At 42.0% G+C, this 26,999-nt stretch overlaps 1 protein-coding gene across 6 annotated transcripts in view; it reads right to left on the bottom strand.

The window, feature by feature from the left end:
* The window catches only part of CREB5 (cAMP responsive element binding protein 5), a 405,584-nt gene that overhangs the window by 13,998 nt on the left and 364,587 nt on the right, over nt 1–26,999 (bottom strand). For 5 of the 6 annotated variants that reach the window (XM_041727846.1, XM_041727845.1, XM_041727844.1 and 2 more), the window contains 2 exons: nt 5,729–6,052; nt 1,107–1,337 (listed from right to left, as the gene is read on the bottom strand). In XM_041727846.1, coding sequence (XP_041583780.1) covers nt 1,107–1,337; nt 5,729–6,052 — 555 coding nt within the window. The remainder of the gene's footprint in view (nt 1–1,106; nt 1,338–5,728; nt 6,053–26,999) is intronic. The other variant, XM_041727843.1, reaches the window with a different exon arrangement.

The raw sequence follows: 26,999 nt of genomic DNA, 5'->3' as shown, positions 1-26,999 counted from the left end.
ACCCAAGCTTTCTTTATATATTTTCATGTATACATTTGCTGCCCAAGGCCATTTCCATTGAATGCACTGAATATGCAAAAGCTTTGGGAGCTTGGCACCTCTACTGTTCCTTTCTAAGGACACACAGAGAACCAGATGGGGAAAGGTGAAGGTGACCTACAAAAACTATTGAGGAACAGATCCTCCCCATTTGGGGCAATCTTTCCCCTCTTCCCTCCACTTTTCAGCCATTCTCTCTGCTTCTAGAAGCACGAGGCCATAATCCCCAACTCTTAAAGCTATCCCTGCATATAATTATTTAGTTGCTTTTTCTGCTGGTGGAGAGGGCATTCCTTTTCGTGTGAGAACAGATGCCCTGAACGCATCATTTGTACCACACAAGGTCCGCCGGAGAAGCCCTGGGTACTACACTTTCCTCCCCCTCTCTCAAACGCTCCCAGAAGTGGCCTTGTTAGGAAATATCCCCCGCTGAGCCACCCACGAAAAGGAAAAATCTTGCAAGATTCAAATCTTGTTGAGTTAGAAAATGAGACAGGAACATGTCTTTTCCTATAGAGCAAAATAACAACCATGAATGTTCTTTTCCTCCATTAAACAAAAACAGCGGTCACCCAGTGGAAGTCAAAGCAACCCCCTCCCTGGTGAATACAAAGAACTGCCTTTCGGTTGAAGATTTATTATGTGTTAGGTACCGGGAAAACTGCTTTGGAGACATTAGTTCACTTATTACTCCCAACGACTCTATGAGGTTATTACTCCCATTTTATAGATGAGGACACTGAGGGCCTGGGGGTTAAACACAATTAACGGCTGAAGGAGAGTGTGAACCTCATCTGACCAAAGCCTATGCTGTCAGCCCTATACAACTCAGCTGGGCAGCTTCTCTCTCCTCAGAGCTTTGCAGGCAGATTGATTTAAAACTGAATGGTCATTTTGTTTTGTAAAGTGTCCCAGAGTTAACCAAAGCTTGAGGAGTAGGCCTGCAGTTGCTCTGTGGGCTAACGTGTGGTACTACTGCTTAGGTCAACAAGTGCCTGCCGGGGGCAGGAAATGCCAACTGTACACAGGGCTTTTTGAGTCCCGAGGAAAGAGACAGTGGCCTGCACCTGAAGCTGCATGTTTGTCTGGGTGAGTTCTTCTGCTTTCTTTTCCAGTGACATCACCCAGACCTTCCTCTTCTGTCTGCAGCGGGTGGCAGCTGCCCGGTTCCGTTCCAGAAATTTCCTCCGCCTCTCGTCGGGATCCTCGTCCACCACCCTTCGCCGGCGCCCCCCTGTGGGCTGGGGCGGCTGTATTGTCTGGGTTGGCTGCATCTGTTGCGTCGCTGGTGAGACCTGCTGGGCACGAGAAGGAAGGGGTCAGGGACAGAGAAGGAACATGCTGGGTGAGAGAAGAAACCCAAGCTGGTATTGGAACACAAAGTACAGAGAGCTGGTGGCTCATATCAAACTTGTTTTCTAAGAACAAAGTAACTAGTGAACTCGTGCTCATGAAAGGCATCGCTGAACTATCTTCTGTGATATTTTGGCAAGACGTAGAAATGATTCGCGAAACAGAGTCAAATAAATTTTTTCCCTGACAGCCATTTGGGCTGAACCACAGCTGAGGAAACATGTTTAACATCTCCTTCAGATGTTAAACATGTTTTATTTAAGGTGTGTTTTAAAGGTTTAACGTGCCAGCGCAGGGCTACAGGTGAAAGCAGAGAGACCAGGGTTATTGTCACAATACTGATAACTCTTCTGTCCTCTGCTGAAAACTCCTTCCGGGCAGGTTGTGAGCTTTCATTCTCCTGGTGTCAAAGCCGTGTTCCTAGAACACACCTGTGGAACATCATCACCCCTGCGACTCCTGCCGAAAGAACCCTGGGAAGCCCAGAAAGCAGCTACAATCCTATTTTCACCATTTCAGAGTTCTTAAAGTGAAGGGCCTAGCTGGACTGGCACATTCCAGATGGGTCCTCCTGCCCCTTGGAGCTGAGCCGGAGCCAGGCCTTTCCAGATGGCTGGAAGTGGGGCCTACACGATGGATGCTCAGAGCAGCCCTGGGCCCTGTAATACACCTTGTCTGTGTTACAGGGAGAGAGGGCTAGGAAGCACCACATATATTGTAAGGAAACCCTAGGAGTGGCAAAGCACTTTATTAAAAATTTTTACTATACTTATAGATTCCCTCTAAGAACTGCAAGAGGCTCTGTGGTACATGAAGTTTTGGAGACTCCTGCCCATACAGCTTTATTTCCCTTCATAAGGCAGACACACAGCATTGAGTGAAATTTCCACGACTGACTCTTTATGTGTCTGGACACCTAATGTTTTCCCTAAAGCACTGCACTCCTTTCTTCATCCTCAATAAAGGGTGTTCTTTTTCCTTCTCATTTCTCAGTCACTCAGGCTTATGGCTGCAATATCTATAAAGTTGTTTTACAAGAGACATTTAACCTATAGAAATAACAGGCAAAAAAAAAAAAAAGTGTTTAAAAGAAAGCACAGCAACCTTTGCTACCAGATTCCGAATCTATGATTGAAATCCATCAGAGTGACTGTAATTGTACTAATAATCGCTACTGGTTGACATCAGTGGACTGAAAGTGATATATTTTAATCCTGAATTCTATCAAAGCTTCTATGACTCACTGTAGAAGAAATCAGGCTCAGGCCTGAAGTCGATTGCATCTCAGTGATTTTTATTTAAACCGGAGACATTTTCTAAAAGTGCTTATTGGTGATTCCTTTCCTCCCAATCACAGAGAAACAACAAAATAAATTTAGTGTTGAAGTTCTTATTCACCAGAGTGGCTGGTGAAAATGCGAGCCTTGTTACTAGCAAAGGGTTAGCACTTGCCATTTCAGATGCTGGCTGCTGAGCTAGCTACCTCAAAGCAAAGCATTAGGAAGGAACTTGCTAACTTGGCCATTTTTGCCTGTACCATTTCTTTTAGGCAATTTGTGTTGTCTAACTGTCAGCCACAAACAAGACTCTCAAGGAGGCAAAACTGGGTTTTGAACCTCCATCCCCAAGACTTCTCAGTTGATACTATGTTCTCCCACCAACCTTTATCTCTGACACTTCTCCTGTGCCTTACCCGAGGGGTTAAGTTATGTGGTGGCTTCAGGCTCAGGCTTGGTTCAGGGTTGAAAGCGCAGTTTGGCTAAGAGAAATTCCTAGTGACTGAGGAGTGATGCCAGGACTCTAGAATCACATCCTTACATGCAAGAGAATCCTAAGAAGGCAGGAGGAATTGCAAATGCAACTCTAAGACCAGAATATACATCCCTGGTAATTACTGTTACTTATTTTTATTTTAAAAATAGAATTCTGTTGGCATAGATGCTCTGAAACTTTTGATAAAAAATAATGAGTTGTTAGTTCATAAAGGCAAATTTATTGGAAGTCATATTAGAATCTCACAGTCAAAAAAAAAAAAAAAGAATCTCACAGTCAGGAGGACCTCAATAAACTTCTGTTCCTAATGCTCTAATCATCATATGCTTAAGCAATATGACAAGATCTCAGTAATCAGCCAAGTTCATACAATTTAAGGGTGGCATTTTGAGTATTGTCTAAATGATCTTGTTCAAATTTTAACAAGAGCAACCTGTACTCTTTCTCTTTAGTATGGGATTAAAAAGCAACTGTTTGTGCAGCTAATTATAATAGCAATTAACTAATTGCATATACAGTTGGCCACTTACTGACTTGAAATGGCGGGCAATTGGCTAATTGGTAATTAGCTAATGAATGGTTTTTACATTCAACTAACGGTTATACTTGTCTGTGAAGTAACTTGCCGACAAGGAAACCAAAGCTTGATGCTATCCTTTTCCTTAAAAAAATAAGTACAAATGTGAATTTATTTGCCTATCTTTGCACTTCTAGTTTTCTTTGTCCCTTCTAACTGTCTCCATGTCCTACTAAGGCATTTGACTAAAAAGGTGCTTTGGTCGGCATTTTATTGCTGAACAACTTGCTAGACATCTATCATATTACTTCAGTTTGGAATTAATCATGGTTAACATGCACTGATACCTGTGCCAAGGGCTTTCCAGACATTGTCTTAATACTCCTAGAAGTCTATGAATTTCATCTATTATTACCACATTTTGCAGTTGGGACCACTGAAGTTAGGGAGTTTAGCTGACTGACCACAGTCACACAGCAAGTAAGGTGGGAAAAGAATTAAAGATTTTTTTCACTGCACTCTTACTCGCTATATAGAACTCCTCTGACTACCTTTGCAAAAGTAAGCTGACCTAATGAATAAGCTTATCTATTGAATAGGTAAGAGAGAGATAATAGATCAGAGAGTTGCTTGTGAACAACCCATCTTGTTGATGGCCATCCAAGTCTGGTGTGTGTTAGAGGAAAGGGTTCTAAAGCTCCAAACTGCCTAGTGTGAAGTCCAGAGGCAGAGGATGGAGGAGACGGTGAATAAGTGTTATTTGGAGATTCCAGGCTACCAACGCCACTCTGACCCAACTGGTTGGAACCTGGCAGTGTGGGATGGGTGGAGGGGACTGACAAAGGTCATCCTGCTTCAAGATCCAAAGTGTCTTGGGCTAGCCATGCCCCTAGACATGTTCTTCATCCACTTACTAAAACGTACTTGGGCACATGGACCCGCCTCTCTTCTTGAGCTGGGTGACATAACGTCTGCCTGGTCCCCCAACCCTCTTTCAGTTGAGTCTAAATGCTGGCTTTCTTTCTAGCCACTTCTGGTGACTCTCCACCCCTGGGATCTGGCCTTTCTCTAGAACCAATCATCTACAGAGCTTGGCTCTCTGACTGCTGCCTCCAACGCACTTCACATTAGGTGGCATGAGTCACCTCTCTTCATCATTTATACAGCACCTTATGCCCTATCATTCATTACCAAGCTTCTTTGTCTGCCTGGAACTGTTATTTTTTAGATTTTTATTTTTATTTTTATTTTTTTTTCTTTAAAATGTTGATAGCTAAGCCCCACCTGAGTTTTATTCAGTAGATCTGCAGGTCAGCAGGTGGGGCCTGAGAAGGTGCACTTCTAACAAGTTCACCTATGATGAATTGTGATCTAGGAGCCCCACTTTGAAAGCCCTCCTTCTTAAATTTTTTTTTTTTTTTTATGATAGTCACACAGAGAGAAAGAGAGAGGCAGAGACACAGGCAGAGGGAGAAGCAGGCTCCATGCACTGGGAGCCTGATGTGGGATTCGATCCCGGGTCTCCAGGATCGCGCCCTGGGCCAAAGGCAGGCGCCAAACTGCTGCGCCACCCAGGGATCCCTATTTTTTAGATTTTTAACATTTAGTGTTAGTCAGAAGACTGTCCGTTGTATTTAACTTCCATTTTACAGGTGCCAAAACTGAGTCTCTGTTACAAAGCACTGAAGTTAAAATCATGGCTAGAATTCATTTATTTTTCTCATTTTTTATTCACATCTTTCTTCACATGCTCCAAGTCTTCCTGATCCTCCCATCGCTATTACTTTTTTTAGAGTTACCTTTGTCACACTCTGCAAACAACCAGATTTTGGAGAACTTGAAGTTTACATTTGCCCTCAGAGAGTAGACCTGATATTTACTTCTAGAAATGAGGATCTGGGAGGGTCTTACAGGTTACCATCATTTCCTAAGAAAGAACAGAGCTCAGAACACCCAAGCTTGTCACACCAGGTTGCTGCCAATGAGCCCCACATTCAAGCCTGCGCTGATAACAACAAGGGGGTAAGAGATCATAAAAGGGTCTACCTGTGCTTGGTTGCCGGAGTGCAGGGGTGGGTGTGGCGAGGTCTGGTGATGTGCAGGGTGCGCGTGAAGGTGGGAGTGGGAGTGATGATGTGGGTGGTTCTGCTGGTGATGGGGCTGAGGGTGAGGATGGTGTGCTGGGTGCTGGTGCTGGTGTGGGTACGGGTGATGGGCTGGCAGTGTCTGGTGCTGATGCGGGTGTGAGTGCATGTGATGGTGTGGCGTCTGGTCCTGCCGGGAGCCCATCATTTCCATCATGTGTCCCATGGTGTTCATATTCCCATTTGACATGGCGGCAGGGTGATGAGTCAACGCGGCCTTCAACCTCTGAAACAGAACAAAACAAGAGGGGACAACTGAGGTCAGTCGTGTACAGAATAGGGATTTTGAATCAAAATGACTCATAGTTTCAATTCTATGTTATGGTACTCCTGTCAATGATTTTTCATTGGTTGGCAGTATGACTTTTATGTTAATTTCAAATTCTCATATATATTTTAGCAGCTAGGAGGGTCAATGTCAGCTGGAAATGTTAATTCAACTGTCACATCACAGCAGATGAACAGGATACCCTGTTAAGATGTAGGCAGTCTACTAAAGGGTATTTCCTACTAATTTCCAACTATCGAATAGTCATCATATCCCATTGGCAGCTGAATATAAGGATAAAGTAAATAAAATCATTCAATACAATAATGTCACTGAACAGAGGGCTTATTTGATATGACACTGTGTTTCATAAGGGTCACAAGAATAAAAGATTTATTCGTCTCAAAAGACTTCTCAAATGCAAAAAGGAAATAACTTCAAATTTCAGAATACAGGAATAGTACTGATGTTATTTTAGGGCTTCAAATTAGATTCATGATCTAGAACTTTTGGAGTCAGTTAGTAGGTCCTCTCTATTTGTTACCATAAAATTTCTCATTGTCCTGATGACCTAATTCTTCTCACACAATAACGTTCTTCCGATTTGGGGAAGGAAGTGAGGAACGTGGAAAGATTTGGAGTATTGCATTCTACAGCTTCATTGATGGCCACATCACCAGGCATATCTCTAACACAAAAGCATTATCCATTAACAAGCAAACGGACATGCACATGAATAACTTATACCTGAATCTAAAGCAGGGATCAGTAAACTTTTTCTATAAAGAGTCAGATAGCAAATATTTTTACCACTGCGTGCCTTATGGTCTCTATCACAACCACTCGGTTATGCCCTTCTAGTGCAAAAACAGCCATAGATGGTAAGTAAATGAGTGAGCATGCTGTGTTCTAATACAACTTTATTCAGGGACAGGAAGTTTGAATTCCATATAATTTTCACATGACATGAAATGCTATTCTACTTTTTGATTTTTCATCATTTAAAAATGCAAAAACCTTTTTTTAGCTCATGCGCTGTACAAAATTAGGCCATGGGCCAGATTTGGCCCACGGGCCATGGTTTGCTGGCCCCGATTTAAAGAATCAGTTGGTAATCAGCTTAGTCACAGTTTCTTCAAAATTGCCTTTTCTTGTACACAGGCAATTATCATCCTATCCTGAGGGGCACAATGTGCTAAGTACTGTATAATACAGTTATTCCTTGGAAGCGTATTTTCTGCAATGATGATAGTCTGGTTGGCAAGCTCACACTGGCTTTGTGAAATATTTGCTAGGGGACTCAAAGTTCTCTCCTGATTTGTGTTCTTATCTAATTAATGATAGTGGTGTGCCATCACTGTGAAAAGGAAGAGTTGTATTTAAATGTGGGTCAAAGCAACTAATCTCCAGCCCCCAATTTTAACATTTCTCGACTGTTCAGAGTAAGCTGCTGATAAATGCCAACCGAATTCATCAAAATCTTTAGTTAAACACAAGGAACCTCCACTTGTAAAGGAAAAATAAAAGGCAGTGGAGTATGTGACAGACTTTATCTTAATATTAGATAATCATTGAAAAGATTTTCTACATCCAGATTCAGTGACCACTAAGCCTACTTGCTTCCTCTTTCATGAGTATCAGCTACTGACTGACCTTCATCATATTAATCGTGAAGTTAAGCTTCCTGAATCCCTGAGAAAGATTAGATGCTCAGTATTGATTGCGTTTATTACTAAACATAAAGGTGAACTCATACTCCTCAACTTCAATTTTTAGAAATGATTTCATTATTTTTATAAAAATTCTAATTACAAAAAAAAAAAAAAAGCAGTGCTTGAAAGGAAAGTACAATAAAGTCAACAACCAATGAACCAAATGCACTGTTTATATTTGGTGGGTGAATGGCATTCCAGACAACTCTCTATATGCATATGTGGAGGTGGAAAAACAAGTAGAATAATTTCACCTCTGCGGGATAGTAACAGCACGTAACTGAAGAATTCTAATTTGAATATAACCTAAGCAAAAGAAGTAAACAAATAAAATGAATTGCTGGACTTCGGCTGTATGTTTCTTTATGCCAAGAAAAGTTTCCAAATGACATCTCCAAACTTAAGGGTGAAGAAAATTATGAAATTATACTGAATCACTGTTTTTTTTTTTTTTTTAGAAATTGGGTAGTATTGATAAACTATTCTTTGTAGTTTCATTATTATAAAAACACAGCTATGTAGTACAAAAAAAATCAACTCCTACAAGAAAATGAGGTGAAAGAGTAAAACCCATCTGCCTACCCTTTTCCCTCTGTGCCCCAGTCCCCAAGTAGCCTGCCTTTGTTTTCCTTAACAATATTTCTTCCACACTTTTCTATATGAGTAAACATAGCTAATAACAATGTCTGGCATTACTGCATGCACTCACTGCATGCCACTCCTCATTCTATGTTTTACAAGTATTAACTCACCTAATCCTTAGAACAATCCTGCAAGGGCTAAAGGAGAGGCTAAGCCACCTGTCCAAGCTCACATCACTGGAGAAATGTAAAGTCATGCTACCTCTAGAGGCTGTTCTCTAAACCAAGAAAGAAGGTGCTGGAAGGCATACCATGCACACTTGCCAAAAACAGTTATAAACTATGTTATGCCACCTCCTTATCATCAAAAGAAAGGCAGAAAGAAGAGATAGGTATATGATAAAATTGACAAGATGCCATTGCTGCATGGTCCAGTGCATGGTGACTCAGCACACAATGAAGATCTAGATACACTCTTTCTGAAACTTGGCATACAGAAGGGTGAATGAATGGGAAGAATTTCCAGAAAGCTCCAGTGCAGTAAAAGACCATGGACTTACCATGATCACTTCCCTTGTTACATTTGTGAAGAATGGATACTTGTATTTCTCCCTCCCACTGTGCCCCCCAATCTGATAACACGTGTCCCTTCTTCTTGTCCCCACTTCCTAACCCTTGGGTTTATGACCCTTTTGTCTTTCTAATGTTCAGAAGATGATATGGTGTAGGCACAGACACTGAAGGGTGTGGCCCTGCCTTCCCATCAGCCCTTGCTCTTCTGACGCAGGCCCCACAGGCCTTTGCATTTGACAGTCTTCTTGCCTGAAATGCTCTTTCCCTTTCTTCAGTCATTTTATTTTTATTTTTCATAAAAGGATTTAATTATTTATTTGCGAGAGAAAGAGAAAGAGATTGGGGGAGGGGCAAAGGAGAGAATCTTCAAGCAGACTCTGGGCCCAGCTCAGAGTCCCATGCAGGGCTTAATCCCATGACCCATGAGACACAACCTGAACTGAAACCAAGAGTGGAATGCTCACCTACTGAGATACCCAGGCACCCCCTTCAGACATTTTATAGCTTTTAGCTCCTGGCTCCTCTTAGTAAAATTCTCCTTGGTCTCCTGGTCAAAATAAATTCCTGTTATTACATGGTCCCAGTAGGGCCATATTCCTCTTTTTAATTCAGTTTTTTAGTTATGATTTTTAGTGTGATTATTCAATTCATATCCAGCAACCATCCCGGACCATAAGCTTCATGAGAGCAGGATTTTGCTCACTGTTAAATTCAGAGCTTTAGCACAGAGCCTGGTACATAGTGGGCACTAAATTCATATTTTTGAAATGAATGTCCAGATGAATGAATGAATAAATAAAAGAATCTTCTGAGGCTCCTGAGGATGCAGCATCTTCAACTTGGACCACTGCAGGTACTGTCTGGGGGTCAACCAAAGTCACTAGAAAAGATTACAGAAGTCATGGAGGCAGACAGGCTACAAATGCACTGTCAAAAGAGCTTCCTGCTCCATACCCTGCCTGCCTTCCCAAAACTGATAACAGAAATAAGAAAATGTAAGGAAACAAAAGGAATGTGCATTAACTTTCTCTTGACACGTTTTCCCTGAAAAAGTGGGTATGGAAAATTGAAAAGCTGTTTGGTCGTGGGTCACTGTGTTATCCCTTCAATGCTACAAACAACTTTCCCACCTTTAATTAGGAGCCAATGGCCACCTTTAATTAGGAGCCAATGGAGCCTGACAAATAAACACTCTGCACCAGATCTTCATCTCTCAAATAATTAGCTTGTCCTGTTAAGGGAAATTACTTGGTTGCCTCAAGTCTATTCTTGCATATTTCACGCCAAGACAATAATACTAGTAAGGCTTATAACATTCCCTTTAACTGTTTATTCCCCCAACAAATACTGATGGAGCATCTACTATGTGCTGGGCACATCATTATTTGCCCACTACCTGAAAGAAATGGGAGACACATAAAACCAAAGCTTTTTCAAAGCCCTGGAGAGAAAACACACACACTCCAGTGAGGAAAGGAAGGCTTTCAAGCACATCTCAGAGCACCTCAGGCCTTGGGGTTGAGTCCACTCCTTGGGGTTGGAGCACCAGTTAGTGTCCTCTTTGCAGGAAAGCAGTGCCAAGAGATGATTATTGGGTCCCTTCTCAAAGCCCTAAAGAGCCTACTGCCTCCCTGTATCCTGGTGCCAACACGAATCATTGCACTGTAAATCATTAAAATATACCAAATGTAGATATTTGTACCCCACTCTTTCAGGGATGATGAATGACCATTAAATGAGTCCAAGCTGTATTTTGCAGAATGATTTTTCTTTCTGAAGCCGAACTGTGTCTTGTTTTAAATAACATTCTACCCAATGCCAAGAAAAGGCAAGGGAGAGAGAGGAAAATTAATGAGCAAATAAACATATATTTTTCAGCTATGAAAACCGGGGCTCTCACTGAGGTGTGGCTGCAAGAAGGAAAAAGAATGATTCTGTTTACTCTCTATCATCCTTTACCACATCCATTTACTTGAGAGAGCAAATCAGGAGAGACAGCGAGAAGCCCGACACAGCTGGTTTCAGTCAAAGAGGGTCATTTTCCTTCGTTCTGTGTATTTTACAAGATCCTTGTTCACTGTTCCCGATGGGAGAGAGGTGGGCCTGCTGCCCGGGATCCGAGTCCTGGTGAGGAACCAGCCACCGACCCCGCCGCTCCGCCCGCTTTCATCTGGGGCTTCGGGCACCTGGTGAGGCCCAGGTAGGCATGCATGCTCCCGACGTGCATGTGGGCCTGCGTGAGCGCACACGCACACGCCACACCCACCCACACCCACCGCAGGCAATTTATCTCCCATTAACAACTCGCTCTTGCCAATTAGAAACATTTGTGGAACTGTAAAAACATTTCTCCTCCATCCTCAGCGCAGCCGATTGCTTATGTTTTACAGACTCTGAAAGCCAAGGCGAATTAAACATTATTTGAAATTCAGCTGGGTGGGGGTGGGCAAGGTTGGAGCATTCTTTGGAGAAAGGTTTTCATTAAAAACGGCTGTTGGGTTTTGTTCCAGAAAAGAATGTGATAACATCAAAATGTAGTGTTGCTGAGTTGACCACTGAGGAAGAGGCTGTGTATAGAAAAAACTGGGCAAAATCCATATTCATCTTAACTTTCGAATACAGGATAATTGCCATCAGCGGCATCCCCAAGGTATTGCTTGACATGTAATTTCTTCTTTCTTTCTCTTCCCGAGACATAAATAATCAGGTGAGAGTGTCAACACAGGCTTCAGGATGGTCCAAATGGTCAATGGTGTGGGACTGGATGCCTTCACCAGAGGGTCAGGGTCAATGATTACTGAATTGTTCTAGGTGTCAAGGGTTTCTGATTTTAAGTCTCTGAATTAGTAAAAAACAAAAACCAAAACCTGATATGAAAAAACAAAACCTGATATTTATCCACTGAATTTTATGACTATTATACGGCCAGATCCCCCCAATGCTTCCCAAACTTGGAATGGGCAAACTTGGATGGGCAGAAAGAGTCCTGTCACACAGTGCCATGGGTCAGTCATATAAACTGTGAGCTTTATTTTGCCAAGATAGAAATACCTTTTTTTTTTTTTAGATTTTTATTTGAGAAAGAACACACACTGGGAGAAGGGCAGAGGGAGAGGGAGAAGCAGACTCCCTGCCCAACCAATGTGGGGCTTGATCCCAGGACTATGGAATCATGACCTGAGCTGAAGGCAAATTCTTAACTGACTGAGCCATCCAAGCACCCTGAAATACATTTTTTAAAAAGATTTATTTCAGAGAGAGAAAGAAAGAGAGAGAGAAGCTAACATGGGGAGGGGCAGTGAGAGAGAGAGAGAAAAAGAGAATCCCCAAGCAGACTCCCAGCTGAGCATGGAGCCTAATGGCTCCATCATAGGACCCCAAGATCCCTACTCAAGTTGAAATCAAGCATTGGCCGCTCAACTGACTGAGCCACTCAGGTACCCCTAGAAATAGTTTTAATTCCCAGATTCATATCTGGGCTTCCGGATGACCATTGAAAATAATCGTATAACTCTGATAGAATAGTGGATCTTAAAATCCACATTTATCTCAGGATCATCGTTGAGATAATTAACTAATATTATACTTGGCTCAATCGTTTAGAATAGAATCTGTTTCTTTCAAACCTTTCATAATGTAACTCAGTGGTTTGTTTAGCTCTGATGGTTTCATAATTTAAGTACTCATCTGTTTAGGTTTGGTTTGGTAAATAAATTTCAAATAAGGCTATCAAGCTGGAAGGAGAGATGATCCAGAAGGGCAAGATGCCTTAAAGTCTAGAAGGTAAAAATATTCATATTCTTTGTCATGTTGCCATTACAAAGTATTAACTCTGAAGATATTAGACATAACATAGTTAGAAAAAAAACACAAATAAATTGTATTATAAATCAATACTCTAGTACCCTGGAAAATGATGCAAGGACATCTCACAAATAAGAATAGTACCTCAGAAAAGTAGAACGTCAGCAGTTTTAATAAAAGCAAGGAACAGATTTGGTGTTTGATTTCACTCTCCCATTTTCCACTTGTGGATATAACTCCTAAAATGAGGAAAAGCAGACCTAAGTGCTAGGTGATACGTTAAACTGTGGTGGTTAAAAAGCCAAACAAGCCCCAGAGAGAAATCCTAGCAATTTCCCTGCCAGCCCTTTTCCTATCAATATCTAAATCATGTATTAATTACAGTTCTGCAGGAGAGAGCCTTTGAAAAATTCTTTTTAAATGAAGAAGCTAATGAGTGCGCATTTACAGAATTATTTTATTTCAGATACCACTTCCCTTCATCTCTTTGACTCAGTAGTTACCTTTTACAATTCAGCAGGATGGTGAGCATTTTAGGAGGCTGTATGTTTTAGTGAGTTTCAGAACAAGCTGATGTTCTGAGAGCAGGAGCTGGTTTCCATTCTGCTCTAAGATAGCTTTCAATCATTTAGGGAAGTAAACCGCTTTGGCTCTGTGGCCTTAATCTACCTAACACATAAGGGCCGAATCTGGAGCTCCGTATTTCATCAGAGAAAGAATCTGAGGTGAAGGCCCTAAAAGGTAGGAGTTTACAGGAGGAGAGAGTTATAGGAATGTCTAGAATAAAGAAAGACATTATTTCAGAGGATTTCAAAAGAAGAACAGAAGACTTGGAGTGAGAAGTAGTGAGAAGTCTTTGCTTTCCTGGCTCCACCACCCTGGCAGTCACCTTGAGTTTCAAATGCCTCCTCTAGGTAATGGGGGTACAAAATGGGATAAGAAGATATATACACCAGAAGGATATATGGAATAATTAGTGGAACAGAGTACAGTTGTTTTCTGAGCGGTAAAACCAGCTTCCAATGAAAAATAACAAAGTGAGACATTAAAAAAATATTTTTCTTAGCATTAAGATGTATGTTTTACTTTCAACTTTTAAAATTCATAGCAAAGCACAATAGAATATTAATCACCCATGAAAAGGAATGAAGTACTGATTCATGCTACAGCATGGGTGAATCTCAAAACCATTATGTTTAAGAAAAAAAAAGCCAGGGATCCCTGGGTGGCGCAGCGGTTTAGCGCCTGCCTTTGGCCCAGGGCGCGATCCTGGAGACCTGGGATCGAATCCCACGTCGGGCTCCCGGTGTATGGAGCCTGCTTCTCCCTCTGCCTGTGTCTCTGCCTCTCTCTCTCTCTCTCTCTCTCTCTCTCTCTCTCTCTGTGTGTGTGTGTGTGTGTGTGTGACTATCATAAATAAATAAAAATTAAAAAAAAAAAGAAAAAAAAAGCCAGACACAAAAGATTAGATCTCCTATGATTAGATTTTTTTAAATATTTTTTTCTTTATTTATTTATGATAGTCACAGAGAGAGAGAGAGAGAGAGAAGCAGAGACACAGCCAGAGGGAGAAGCAGGCTCCATGCACCGGGAGCCCGACGTGGGATTCGATCCCGGGTCTCCAGGATCGCACCCTGGGCCAAAGGCAGGCGCCAAACCACTGCGCCACCCAGGGATCCCTCCTATGATTAGATTTAAACAAAATATCTAGAATAGAGAAATCTATAGAGACAGAAAACAGATTAGTGGTTGCCAGGGCCTGGGAAGAGGGGAGAATGAGGAGTGACTATATAATGGGTACAGGATTTTCTATTAGGGCTATAAGAATGTTCTGGAGCTAGGTGAAGGTGATGGTTACACAACATTTTGAATGTACTAAATGCTCCTGAAATGTACACTTTACAATGTCATGGTTATAGACTTTATATGACCTGTATGTCAATTAAAACTATTTTGAAAATAAAGCAGAATGAGAATCTCATCTTTTAACAGGGGGCCAATACAAACTCTTGACTTCATCTGAGAATTACTAACAGCCACTTTGACGTCACCTTAAGTAAAGCACTGTATTGCGAATAATAAAAGCCAAAAAGATATTTCGCCCTAGAATGGCTACAAGTCAATGCCAGATTTTTAGTCTATGCCTCAGGGAGTTTGACTCCTCTGCAAGTCATTGGCACCCTCTTTTCCCTACAATTCTGTCATCTTCTAGTTGGCTTAAAACTAAAGAGAAAATGCAGAAGCCATAGCTATCAACTGTGTACGATTCAAAGCTGGTAGAGAGCATTAAATACAAAAAGAAAGATTTTGGCAGACTGGCAGCAAGGAGTCTAAAAAGAGAAAATTGACAGGGATCAGGGTAACATCTTATGCTTGGTTCACAAAAACAAAACAAAACAAAACACACCAAACCCTAGTACTGTCCAAAGGCAGCTTAGTGGAATAACAGAGGATGTAGGAATTTCATGTGAATTTGTAAAGCACCATTATGTAATGCACACGTCAAAACGTCAAAACAGCTGATGTGACTTTCAGTTGCATCACTGAAACTAGATTGCAGAACATCATGCAAGAGCATGAGAGTCCTGTCCGTTCACCTCTGCATGGGCCACAACGTGCACCATACCAGTCCATGTCCCCTGCATCCCTGCCTCATGTCTCAGCGTCACGTCTAATAGGTGTTGGATTTTCCCTGTATTTCCAATTCTCGACTGGTGGACATGTCTGTGGTTACCTTTTTTCCCTTCTGTAATAATACTGAGATGAACATCCTTGTATCCACACATCTTGGCATGTGTGCCTATTTTGAAAAGAGTGATCATTAAAAAAATACAATGAATTGATCAGTCCAGTTGGGTTTGGTTTCTGGGCAGAGGTGATAGTGATGATAGTGGTGGTAGTAGTAGTAGTAGCAGCAGTGTGTGTATGGAGGTTGGAATGGAATGTGTGTGTGTATCCAAATTCAATTAAAACTAAAGAACAGATTAATTGTAATAAAGAGTATTTAACTTTGGAGATTTTTCATCGAGCTAGATATAAATAATGGAGGCAAGGAATGGGGGGCTGGCTGTCTGTTAAGGGGGAGCTAAAAGCAAAGTGGGTGGGGACACCTGTTAAGTATCAGCCTTAGTTAAAAAGTCTTTTCTTGGGTCTCATTTTCTCATTCTATCAATATCCCCATACTTAGGGGAGATAGTGCCTTATAGTTTTAGGGTTCCTTGTTCCCTTCAGGTCATTGAGCTCCTATGCATTAAGGGATGACCTTAGGTACTAACTTGGCTCTAGCAGATATTACAGCCTCCTGGCTGTTTTCCCTGGCAATCTTAAAGGTGCAGAATCCACAGTGGGTTTAGAACAAATATTTGTTGATTGCCTGCCTGCCTGCCGCCTGCAAGTCTCCAGGAGTGGTGCCTAACCATGGAATGTCTTTGAAGCGCTGGCCTATAATTTTCTCCACAGAAAGAACACCTTCTGGTGGTGGTTGCGGGGAGAATAATGCCCTTTGTCTTGCTAGCAAACACTACTCACCCCCAAAAACCCAGCACCTGCAAGCCTGGGTAATTTTAGGTGAGGGCTTATTTCCAGCTTTTATGGAAGAAGAAAGTTCTATTGGAAAAAAAGTAATCCTTTGTTATTTTATTTTGGACGAGCTTTTAATCAGAAACATAGGCAGTAACATATGTTAGAAAAATATATATGAAACATAGAACTTTGCATTTGTAGCTTGCTATGGAAAATCCATGCTAATGCAACATTAAGTTTGGGGTTTTAATTGCACAGAAGTCAGGGAATTCAGAGTTCAAGTTCCCATAGCAAGCAGGCTTCACTCCACATGTGCATCCCAGGACCTTCCTGAGTGACCTAATTCTTTGGTAAAATGTGGTGCAATAAAAAGCAACAGAAAAGATTTCTCCTTATGGTGACAATTCCTATCATCCCGAGCAAGACGGACAGTGGTCAATTTTAGCTACGTAAACTGTACCCTTTCTGATGTACGGCAGTCGTCGGTGACCCAAATGACACAATGAAACAATGTCACTGTCATGCCTGAGTCAGGAGGTCCAGGTCTTGGCAATGTGCTACTCAGGTGGAGCAGCCACTCTCCACCCCATCCCCGGGTGCTCCAGGGGATCCTGCCCCCTGCCCTTCCGAGGACAGCTGTGTTGAATGGGTGCTGTCCCCCTCATCCCTGCTCTGCTGCCAGAGGACATCTCTCGGTAATTATAATTCAGATATTCAGACTGCTGAGTCTGAAAGTCTGACTAAAAGGCCCTCAGGGGGTTCAAAGGGCTTTCTTGAACACATCCCTGCCTGATCCTGAGGAGACTTGTCCAAGAGAGCTGTCCACGTTGTCATTCTCCAGTTTCATCCCAGTTGTGGGAAGATGGCAAGATGCGAATTACTGTCTCTGTTAGAGACATAAGGTGTCTGGCCAAGAGGACCACAAACTTATTATAGAAGAAGTCTCTAGGTATTTCTCTCTAATTATGGGTAGTAGATTGTATGAAGTATAAGGTGTCCCGCCTCTTGGTATCTATATCCAAGTCCATCTAGAATGTTCTACGTGTGTCCGGTGCTGTCTTTCTACTTGGTAAAACAGTAATGGTACGTTCTCATTCTCCATGTCTCCTTTGCCTCTAGATCTGACCTCTGCCTGAGTTCCCTAAAGTGTCTTAATACTGATATGGGAAGAGGAGAGGAGGGAGAGGAACTGGGGACAGGGAGGGGAAGAGGGAGATAGTGATAAACTCTGATTTTTAAATTTTGTGTAACTTCTTTTTGGACAATACAACAGTGCATTTATAAACAGCTCCCGGGGCTCTGAGCACATCAAGAATCCCTGATGCCACCTATGAGCTGCCTGGTGTCACTGAGCAGAGAAGGCCAGGAGATACCTGTCAGACTCGAAATGAAGACACATCATCACTACCAAAAGCTCTCACAGCACAATCTTTGGTGTTTTAGGCAAACCACACCAGGGAGAATAAAGTAGGGCTTGGGAAGCCACAACAAAACATCAGCTGTCCCCCCCACCCCCCCGCCCCACCACATGTCTATGGTTAAGGCATTTTCAAGAGAAGCCATTTATGATTCATGGAATATCTGGTCACTGGTGTGTGTTTAGAAAGTTAAGCTTAAGGAGAGTTTGTGAATTTTGCCTGAGAAGATGATGGTGCAGAGCACTGCCAACCAAAAAAGTGAATAACAACTTCTTTCTGAGCTGATGTGCATCCAAATCATGTTAGTTGTCACATGTATTTTTTAAATTCCGCTAATAACCAGGTATTGAAAAATTTCCAGTATTCTATGCTCTTCTTTACTTTTAGAGTTTTCTCTGCAGTTTTTCTTTTTTGTTTCAGGAGGCCTGACCAACAGAATACTTGGACTGTCTGCACATTTTTGAGAGTAGAATCACAGGCCCTTGCAAAGCTACCTTTTTATCTCTTTGTTTCTATTGTCTCCCTGGTGTACAATTCAATGAACCAGAGATTTAAATCTACCATTTTACTTCCTAAACACAAGTAATGGTGGTGCTGGGGTGGGGAATGTGCAACCAGCTCTTTAAATCACATTGTCACAACTGAGTAGCATTCTAAAAATGCCAAAGAGAAAGCTTCCTGGTGGATTTATTAATTGAAAACGGCCTAAGAATTTATCTTCTAACAAGTTTAAAATATCATTTTCATGATCTGTCTTCTTTTCTGCTCAAGCAATTTCATTTCTGTCTCCAAGTTTCTCTTAAGCAACTGCTCACTAGGGACTGACAATATATAGCAGCTTTCCCCTCAGTCAGTACCTTCCTTCTAGGGAGAGCAAAGCGCTTTGCAGATAGTAAGCCTCTGCTGTAGGTAACAGAGATCACTCCCCATGTTCTGGAGATACAGAAAATTCCTGTGAAGAAATGTTAAGTCAATCTGCTTAGAAGCCAGTGCTGAGAAAGGATTTTTGCTTTAACGTAATTGTATTTTATTTTTATTATATATGTTAGAAGTTCTTTTAAAAATGTTTTAATTCCAGTATAGTTAACATATAGTGTAAGTTTTAAGTCTAAAATATAATGATTCAACAACTCCAGTTCATCAAGACAAGTACACTCCTTAATTCCCATTACATATTAACCCTCCTCTTCCCCCCCGCTTAACCATCAGCTTGCTCTCTATAGTTAAGAGTCTGTTTCTTGGCTTGTCTCTCTCTCTCTCTCTCTCTTTCTCTCTCTCTCTCTTTTCCCCCTTTTCTTGTTTGTTTTGTTTCTTAAATTCCACATATGAGTGAAATCATATGGTATTTGCCTTTCTCTGACTTATTTCACTTGCACTATACTCTCTAGCTCCATCCATGTCATTGCAAATGGCAAGATTTCCTTCCTTTTTGTGGCTGAATAATATTCCATTATATATATAATCACAAATTCTTTATCCATTCATCTATCGGTGGACACTTGAGCTGTTTCCATAATTCGGCTATTGTAGATAATGCTGCTATAAACATTGGGGTGCATATATCCCTTTGGATTAGTGATTTTGTATTTTTTGGGTAAACAGAGAAGCCATTTGAACTTGATATTCCTTGTGATGCAACCTGACAGTCTGTCTGGAGAAAGCTCATGGACAATAAACAGCATGGAGGAGAAGCCAAGAAGGAAGGAAAGAAGCAAAAGGACAGATGGAAGGGAAGAAGATGTATAGAAGAGTAGAAAGAGGGGAAGGAAGTCAGCTCTAAGAGCTGGAAAAGATGCTCTACCCCAGGGCTCCGATATTTGTATTTATTAATTTACAAGGACAAGGAAGAATAATTATAAAAGAGAAGTGAATATGAGATTGAGTCAAAGTGTCTCAAACCCAAAACAAGCTCAATTCCCTTTTTTCAGAGAACTGTCCATTCCACCCTCGTTTCCAGATAAATTCACCACCAAAGGGTATTTTATCAAGTGGTTTCTTCTTTTCACCATAAGCTAGCAAGAGAGAATCTGGATTTGATGTGGCAGGTAAGGAAGGAGTGCATCCTGTAGGGTTGTTTTTCACATGGGTCAAATCATATATAGACACTTTCCCACTCCTGTAAGGTTTTCAAACCATGCGTGGTTAACCAGAGGCTAACAAAATGGTTAACCAAATGTGTCAGCTGCTAAGCCAAGTGGAAATAGTGATGGCAGTTCAAGCACTGGGGAGTTCTCCCATTTCTGGGACACATTCCACCCAGCATCTAGCATCCAACTTTCAGAATGGTGGCATGTTGGAGGGAGCATGTTTGGGGCTGCTGTCTTCACACGAGTGAAGCCCAGCTGACCAGGGGAAGGGCCGTCTGCATTTATAGACTGCTTCTCCTTCAAAGCAGATGTTGCAGCTCTGGGTATGAATTGAGACATTTTCTCCAATGTGTCCACAGTAAGTGAGCTCACCACTCAGTTCTGGTCTGACTAACTGATGGGACCAAGCCCATCAAGTGGGAATCCTTTTAAAGTAGGGGATAGATTGTTTTTCTTGGTACCATTTCAGTGCCTGCTACTTTTTCCTCTTTCTTTTCTTCTGCTCCAGAGTATCCTTTGATTTCCTTCCAAAACCCATTCACTACAGGAAGTATATCATTATTAAGCTTCCTTGGTGGGACACCAAATATTGTATGCTCTGCCAAAGAGGACAACTGTCAATAGTCAGACACTAAACTTCTTACAGTTGGGTAACATGTGTGTGTTAGAGGAGGGCTAGTTTTTAAATGCACTGTATTAATTTGTATTATTTAGCAATTCAAAATTCTTTCTAGAAGTAGGAAGAATATGTACTAAAATCTAATGTAAACAAAGAAATAAATGTTATACTCTTCTGCTACTGACCCCAATTATTTCTCCTAAGGACAAAACCAGGCTTTAAGTCAGAATCCAACAAGAATAAATACCTCTAACTGTTTATGTTCATCCTTTCAAAATCTTAAATTCAGTCTGGGTACACAACATTGCTCTGCTGGGTGTTTGCAGATGGAGGAGTGGGGAGACATGGACAGAGGGAAGGTGGATAGAAAAGGAGCACATCTTCATTCTTTTCAATCTCTTTCTTCTTTCATCCCAGATTAAAAATTTTTAACTAGTCTCAGTTTTTCATTTAAAGATAGGATGTGTAACACAGGACTAAAATCAGGAACCCTAGAAGTATGTATTCATCATCCATGCTGATTACACCAGTCTTTTGAAATAACAGTTGGACTTCTCTTTGAATCCTAATTTTGGGCCTTGTTTCAGATGCAGAGATAGAAGTGTTCTCTTTCCATTCTACTGCTATTGGCTTGGTTTTGATCTCAGAATTCAGATCTTTGTAACATCAGTTGGCAATTAATCAGTTATATAATCAAAAGGATACCACAATAGAGAACCTTGCGCCTGGTCCTAATACAGTGTGATGTTTCCAAAGCAGTCGCCATTCAAACTCAATGAATGGATCTGTTGGTAAGACTGATCTATTTTAAAAAGGAGATATCCCCCAGTGAAGTGTGGCAATGGGACTGGATGGATAGGGTTGATTTTCTTCTAAATGACAATAACTACCCAGGTAAGAGGCAAACATCTCACATTAAGTAAATGGTTACAAGTATCATGAATCGGACATAATTGAGATTTAGATTTAACATTGTCCTGAGTTGCAAGGCTAGTTCAAAGAATACCTATAAAACATCGAGCATGCATGCAAACAAACTCAGTGTAGTATTCATGTCTCCAGCGACAGATATTGGTGGATTCTGTTTATTTTGAGGAAATACTGTTGTCAAGACAACTGAGTGAGACATTTCAAATGCAATCTAAAGTCATACTCTTTAAGTACACTAGAAAAACAGCGAGGCTACCATTTAAGGGAGATTAACACGTCAGATGCACATCTGAGATTTCCACATCCCATGCTGCCAAAATAGATGCCAATTTAGGAATATGGAAGAGTTCAAGTAATTGAATCTTTCACTCTTATATGCTCTTGGGGAGCACGGGTGATGTACATAGCCTGGGCTCTGATGCACTAAGGCTGGTTATTAAATGTTCCATGACATTTTTTTTTTAACCAGAAGAGGTTTAACCTGGCTCCACTTCAGCTAGGGTAATGGCAGCCTCCCTCCCAAAGATTCCTTCTACCCTTCCAACTGGCAAACACTTGCTTCATTTCCTCCTGTAGGATAAGAATCATGCAGAATGGCTGGCTGAGCATGGCAGCTCCTCATTCTACACTCTGCTGGTGTTTGGGGGGAACCACTCATTTTTCAACATGCATTTACTGAGCATTTACTTTGTGCATGGTAAGAAATACAAAGACAAAGATTATTTTGCTCATTTCCCCTAAAAAAGCTTGAAATCTAGTAGGTTCCATTACCTGTGAGGTGCTATGACACTAGAGATTAAATGGGCTATTTCTAGGGAGATTTTTAGACCAGGATTGGAGGGGTGTCCCTGAATTAAATAGATACCACTGGTGCTCTGGGACTAACATTCTTAAATTGCAGCATATCAAATTTGTAAAGTTTAGTCTGCCCTACACTGGGACTTTTAGTAATGGTTTAACCCAGTGGTTCTCAACCAAGGGTGATTTTGCCCCTGCCCGTGGCAACATCTGGCAATATCTGGAGACTTTTTTGATTGTCACAACTTAAGGGGGAGGTGCTATGATGTCTAGTGGGTAGAGCCTAGATATGCTGCTAAACATTCTATAATATGCAGGACAGTCTTTCACAACAAAGAACTATCTAGCCCAAAATATCAATAATGCCAAGTTTGAGAAGCCTTGCCTTGACCTGATTTCCTGGTTAACCACACCATGACCAAATGGCATTTACCAACCAGTTATTCGTTTTATTACTTTGAAGGGGATACCACCAGGCCATTGTGATGTGGGTACTAAAATAGGCTTGCATCAGAATCCAAGTGAATAACAAAATGTCGTCTGTGTGACATTTTCTCTCTGTCCTTAATGAAATTTGTCACCGCACTTTGGCTCCTGAATAGCAGTGATGATGACAACACTGAGAATTTAGTTTTCTTCACCATATGCTCTAATGACTGGAAAAATTTTGGGACCCACCTGGACCAAAATGATAAAATTTATTTATTCATTAAGATATATATTTCACAGATTAAACAGCTGAGAATCAGAGATTAAAGGCCATTGTGAACACGTGACAGGTTCAAGGTTGAAGGAGAATTAGAGCCCATGCCTCCTGACCTGATGTCTAGGTCTCCCCTGCTATCCTGGAGACTAATGTGGGGCTCAGCTGCATCTTGAACATTAATAAGAAACAGAAATGACATCTGAAAATGCGAACTAGCCCATGTGCTGTGTATTTTCCATGGCATTCAGTCAATGTGTTCTGAGGCTGGGCTACTTCTTGTGCGGAGCCACAGTAACAATGTCAGCCACTGTGCCATGAAGGAAACTGGAGGGCAGGGTTTGGGAAACTCATAGGCCTTTGCATCTCCTCAGCTGGAAACGAGTGCTATCCTGGTATAGATCCTAGCACCTTTTGGGGAGTGTTATCAAGGACATAACCATACACTCTTTTACCAAGGTGGCTAGGGTCCTTCTCCAGTGTTTCTTCTTCTGGCTTCCTAAAGTGATTATGGATTGTATTTTTACCTTTTAAATAATTCCAGCCCTGTGAAGGTCCTTCTTTAAAATTAAAAATATATATATTTTATTTATTTATTCACAAGAGACACAGAGACACAAGAGAGAGGAGTAGAGACACAGGCAGAGGGAGAAGCAGGGAGCCTGACACGGAACTCGGTCCCAGGACCCTGGCATCACAACCTGAGCTGAAGGCAGATGTTCAACCATTGAGACACCCAGGTGTCCTCCTGTGAAGGGGCTTAAAGGGAATTATATAAAGCTTCAGGCCTGATATTCTTTTCTTAGTAATTTATTAGTTTTATGTATGGATATAGCCTTTGCAGTGGGAAAAGAGGGATATGCTCCATTTGTCTGCCAAAAAGCAGAAAGAACGGCCTCTGTGAATTTAACAATACTACTTTCAAATAATTAACCCCAAATCAGAGATTCCAATGCACATTCTCATAAACCTTTTTAGTAGTTAGACTCAACATTTATTTAGTCAACAAAATGGGGAGGGGGATTTCCCTCTGACTCTCATCCTACTTTCTGTCTATAAAGAATTTCAAGAGGGGCCTGGAAATATGGCAATCAAAGTATCTACAAGACTTTTCCTTACTTCCTTTCTCCTCTCAGATCTTCTGTAAAATAAATGCAGGGTATTTCAAAGCAACATTTTAGTTTGAATTTTCTGTTTTGTGTTGCTCATTTTCTTGGGAGAAAGGCCTATAAAAAGCTTCATACAAGTTGGCAATCTCCTCTGTCAGTCTACTGACACTATCACTAATATTCTCCTTGAAACGATCACCATCTGTCTTCTGACATTACTGGATCTGCCTCATGACCAAGGAAATGAACAAAGCATAGGGCTAGAGTGTGTATGAGTGTGTGTGTGTGTGTGTGTGTGTGTGTGTGTAGGATGAAGGAGGCAGCCAGGGGAGGTGGAAGGGACCATGGCAAGGACCAGGCCCCAGAAATAATGCAGAAGTCTGCTCTGAGATTTTCCTGTGGACCTTTAAACAGGATCCTTGTTGGAATTTTTGGATTCTGTCCCGTGGAGTTTCAAGTGCATTCTTCAGGGCAGCCAGTTACTGTTCCACAGAGGTGTGAATGTCCTAGAGTTCTATAAGCACAATACTTCACATTGTTGGTTCAGAATTATTTTAATTCCTCTTTCCACCACCCCACCCCCATCCCCATTAAGAAGCTGCTAGATCCACAGAGAGGCCTAGCTCAGCCAGCACTGAAAAGGCCAATGAAAGCAGCAAAAGAACCTGCACTAAGCATTCTAGTATAAGAATATCATCAAATACTAACAAGGAGCATAGGCCTGATTTTTGCTTGGTAATGGTCAAAGTCCGACTTAAGCAATTACCTGAAGTTGGCTCAAACTGCTCTATTTTCCTGAAAGATTAAGAAAAAAAAATAGCCACCACTTTTATCCCATCTCCTAGCCCTATCTAAGTCTAGTGGATAAAAACCCTGGCTCTGTCTGGACGAGAAAGCACAGAGGCTCTGGAAAAAGGTCCTCCGAAGTGTGTTTGCAAGTCCATGAACCAAAGAGACCAAGAACCCCTGCATTCAGCCAGCCTACATCTGTTGTCCCCTGCAGCTGATCTGTATATTGTCATACAAGGCAATGCCCTAAAATGAAAGCACCTCTAAGAATTACAGTGTTAAATTGGGACATACAATCCAGATGCTTCCCATCTCGGGTAAACCCCAGGAGGTCCCCACACAGAAGGAGACGACACAGGAAAGCCTAATGAGGTCTACGCCTACATCTAGCCTGGCGGTGACTGTTTATTTTCCTGACTTTTGAGACACCGCACTGGGGATCCACAGAAAACACGAAGGAGGAAAAGTCTCATTAAATTAGGCAGAACCTTTGGTAGGTTTCCTGATTCCGGTGGCCAGTCCTGAAGGGGAGCTGATAGAAATCCATACCTTTAAGGACAACAGTGACCTGAAATCGGGCGTGAAGATACAGAGAAAAGGGTGAAAGGAGCCACCCAAGAAAGTGGGTAAGGTGCAAATCTGGGCGAGAAGCCGTCCGCAGAGCGCAACGGGCTGCCTGCCACTCAGATCCCCTAAGACTGGTGAGCATTCACTCCAGAAAGGCCCCAAAGCTGTTTGGCATTAGAGGTGGAGCAAAGGAAAAGCAGACATCACAACACTTCGTCCGTGAACCACATCACACTCCCCTCCCTTAACGAAAATCTTGTGGGCTTAAACCACAGGCTCATAACTGAACGTTCCCGGCCGGGGCAGCAGGCAAGTCGGGCCTGCGTGCAGGCCTGCGGCCTTGCGGGCTCCCAGCACCGTGCGGGGGCTTCCGGCTCCATCATCGGGGGGCAGCCAAGTCAGGTTCTCCACCCAGGCCACTCCATCCTGGACCTCAGCCAAAGTGACAAGACCGGGGAGGGGGAAACCCTCTAAGTGAGCAAACGGAGCGGGAGGGTTGGAAGCAGCAAGAAAGGGTTCAAGTGGCTAATTTTTCCACTTTTCCCCCACTGTGGTTAAAGCAGTGACAGATAATTTATCACACATTTTGGTTGCACGCCAGCTGGCCATAAAAAAAAAAAAAATAAGAAAGAGTTGTTTATTAATTCAATTAGCTGGCTTATTTATCAGGGCTGGGTTAGCAGGGGCGGTGAGAAGGCCAAAGGATGCCCGCGTCTCGCAGTTGCTCGTGGGCCCTGCAGGCGAAGTGGAGACCCGCATTCTGACCCCCCAAGATCTGGAGCATCAGCTAGCTGTGTTTACCCTGAACGCCTGGTACGGGACAGGAAAGCCCATCAGTTGTAATCCTAGGGTGGGAAGATGCTCAGAACAGGACAAAGTCCTCTGAGTGATGACAGTCATTAGTGCTTACCACCCACTCGAGGGCCACTTCCAGGGAAAATGCAGCATCCTTTCTGGGCTCATTTCGGTTCTTGCTGTTTTTTTGTTTTGTTTTGTTTTGGTGTTTGTGTTTCTCATTCGTCAGTGGTTATTTAGACACAAGGCTGCCAGCGTATCAGCAGTTTGTCCAGACCAGTGTTGCTCAGAATCAGAGAAATAATTCATTCAAGTAATTGGCTTATCAAATAAAGAAAATCCACAAAGAGTTTATTAACTGCTGCTTTGCGCTGAAGTCTTTTTACAGCACTTTTACAGATGTTGCCGGTTCTACTGGATCCTCATGTCGTGGGTAAGATGTGTCTATCTTACCATGAGTTGGCTAAGGCAGCAACTGTCGTCAATTCAACCAAGGTGTCCCCTTGGGAATGAAATGAGATGTCCCTGATGGCCCCCTCGTTTCACTGCTGCTGTCCCTCTGACCCTGCTCTTGGCTGGTTGAAGCCAAATGTCCCCTTGGTGACCCAGACTACACATTTTCTGCTGATCCTACGGTGGCAAGTAGGAAAGAAGGGAGAAAAAGGAGAACATGTCTACAATTTTACTGTTTTGTTTCAAAATAACCTCATCATGAGAAATGGTTCTAATGTGTACATTTGATTTTTTAAATTCGGAATATAGCAATGTCTCTCATTAGCCTCACAACCAAAGTGTTTTACAAATTTGAAGGAGTAATTTGCACATGTAATCTGGAACAAGTGGTATTCTGGATTTAAAAAAGTAGGGAGGAAGGCAGCCCGGGTGGCTCAGTGGCTTA

This window comes from Vulpes lagopus, chromosome 13, assembly GCF_018345385.1.
Source record: "Vulpes lagopus strain Blue_001 chromosome 13, ASM1834538v1, whole genome shotgun sequence".
In the NCBI taxonomy this organism is placed as follows: Eukaryota; Metazoa; Chordata; class Mammalia; order Carnivora; family Canidae; genus Vulpes; species Vulpes lagopus.
This window is presented reverse-complemented; position numbering and strand designations above follow the sequence as displayed.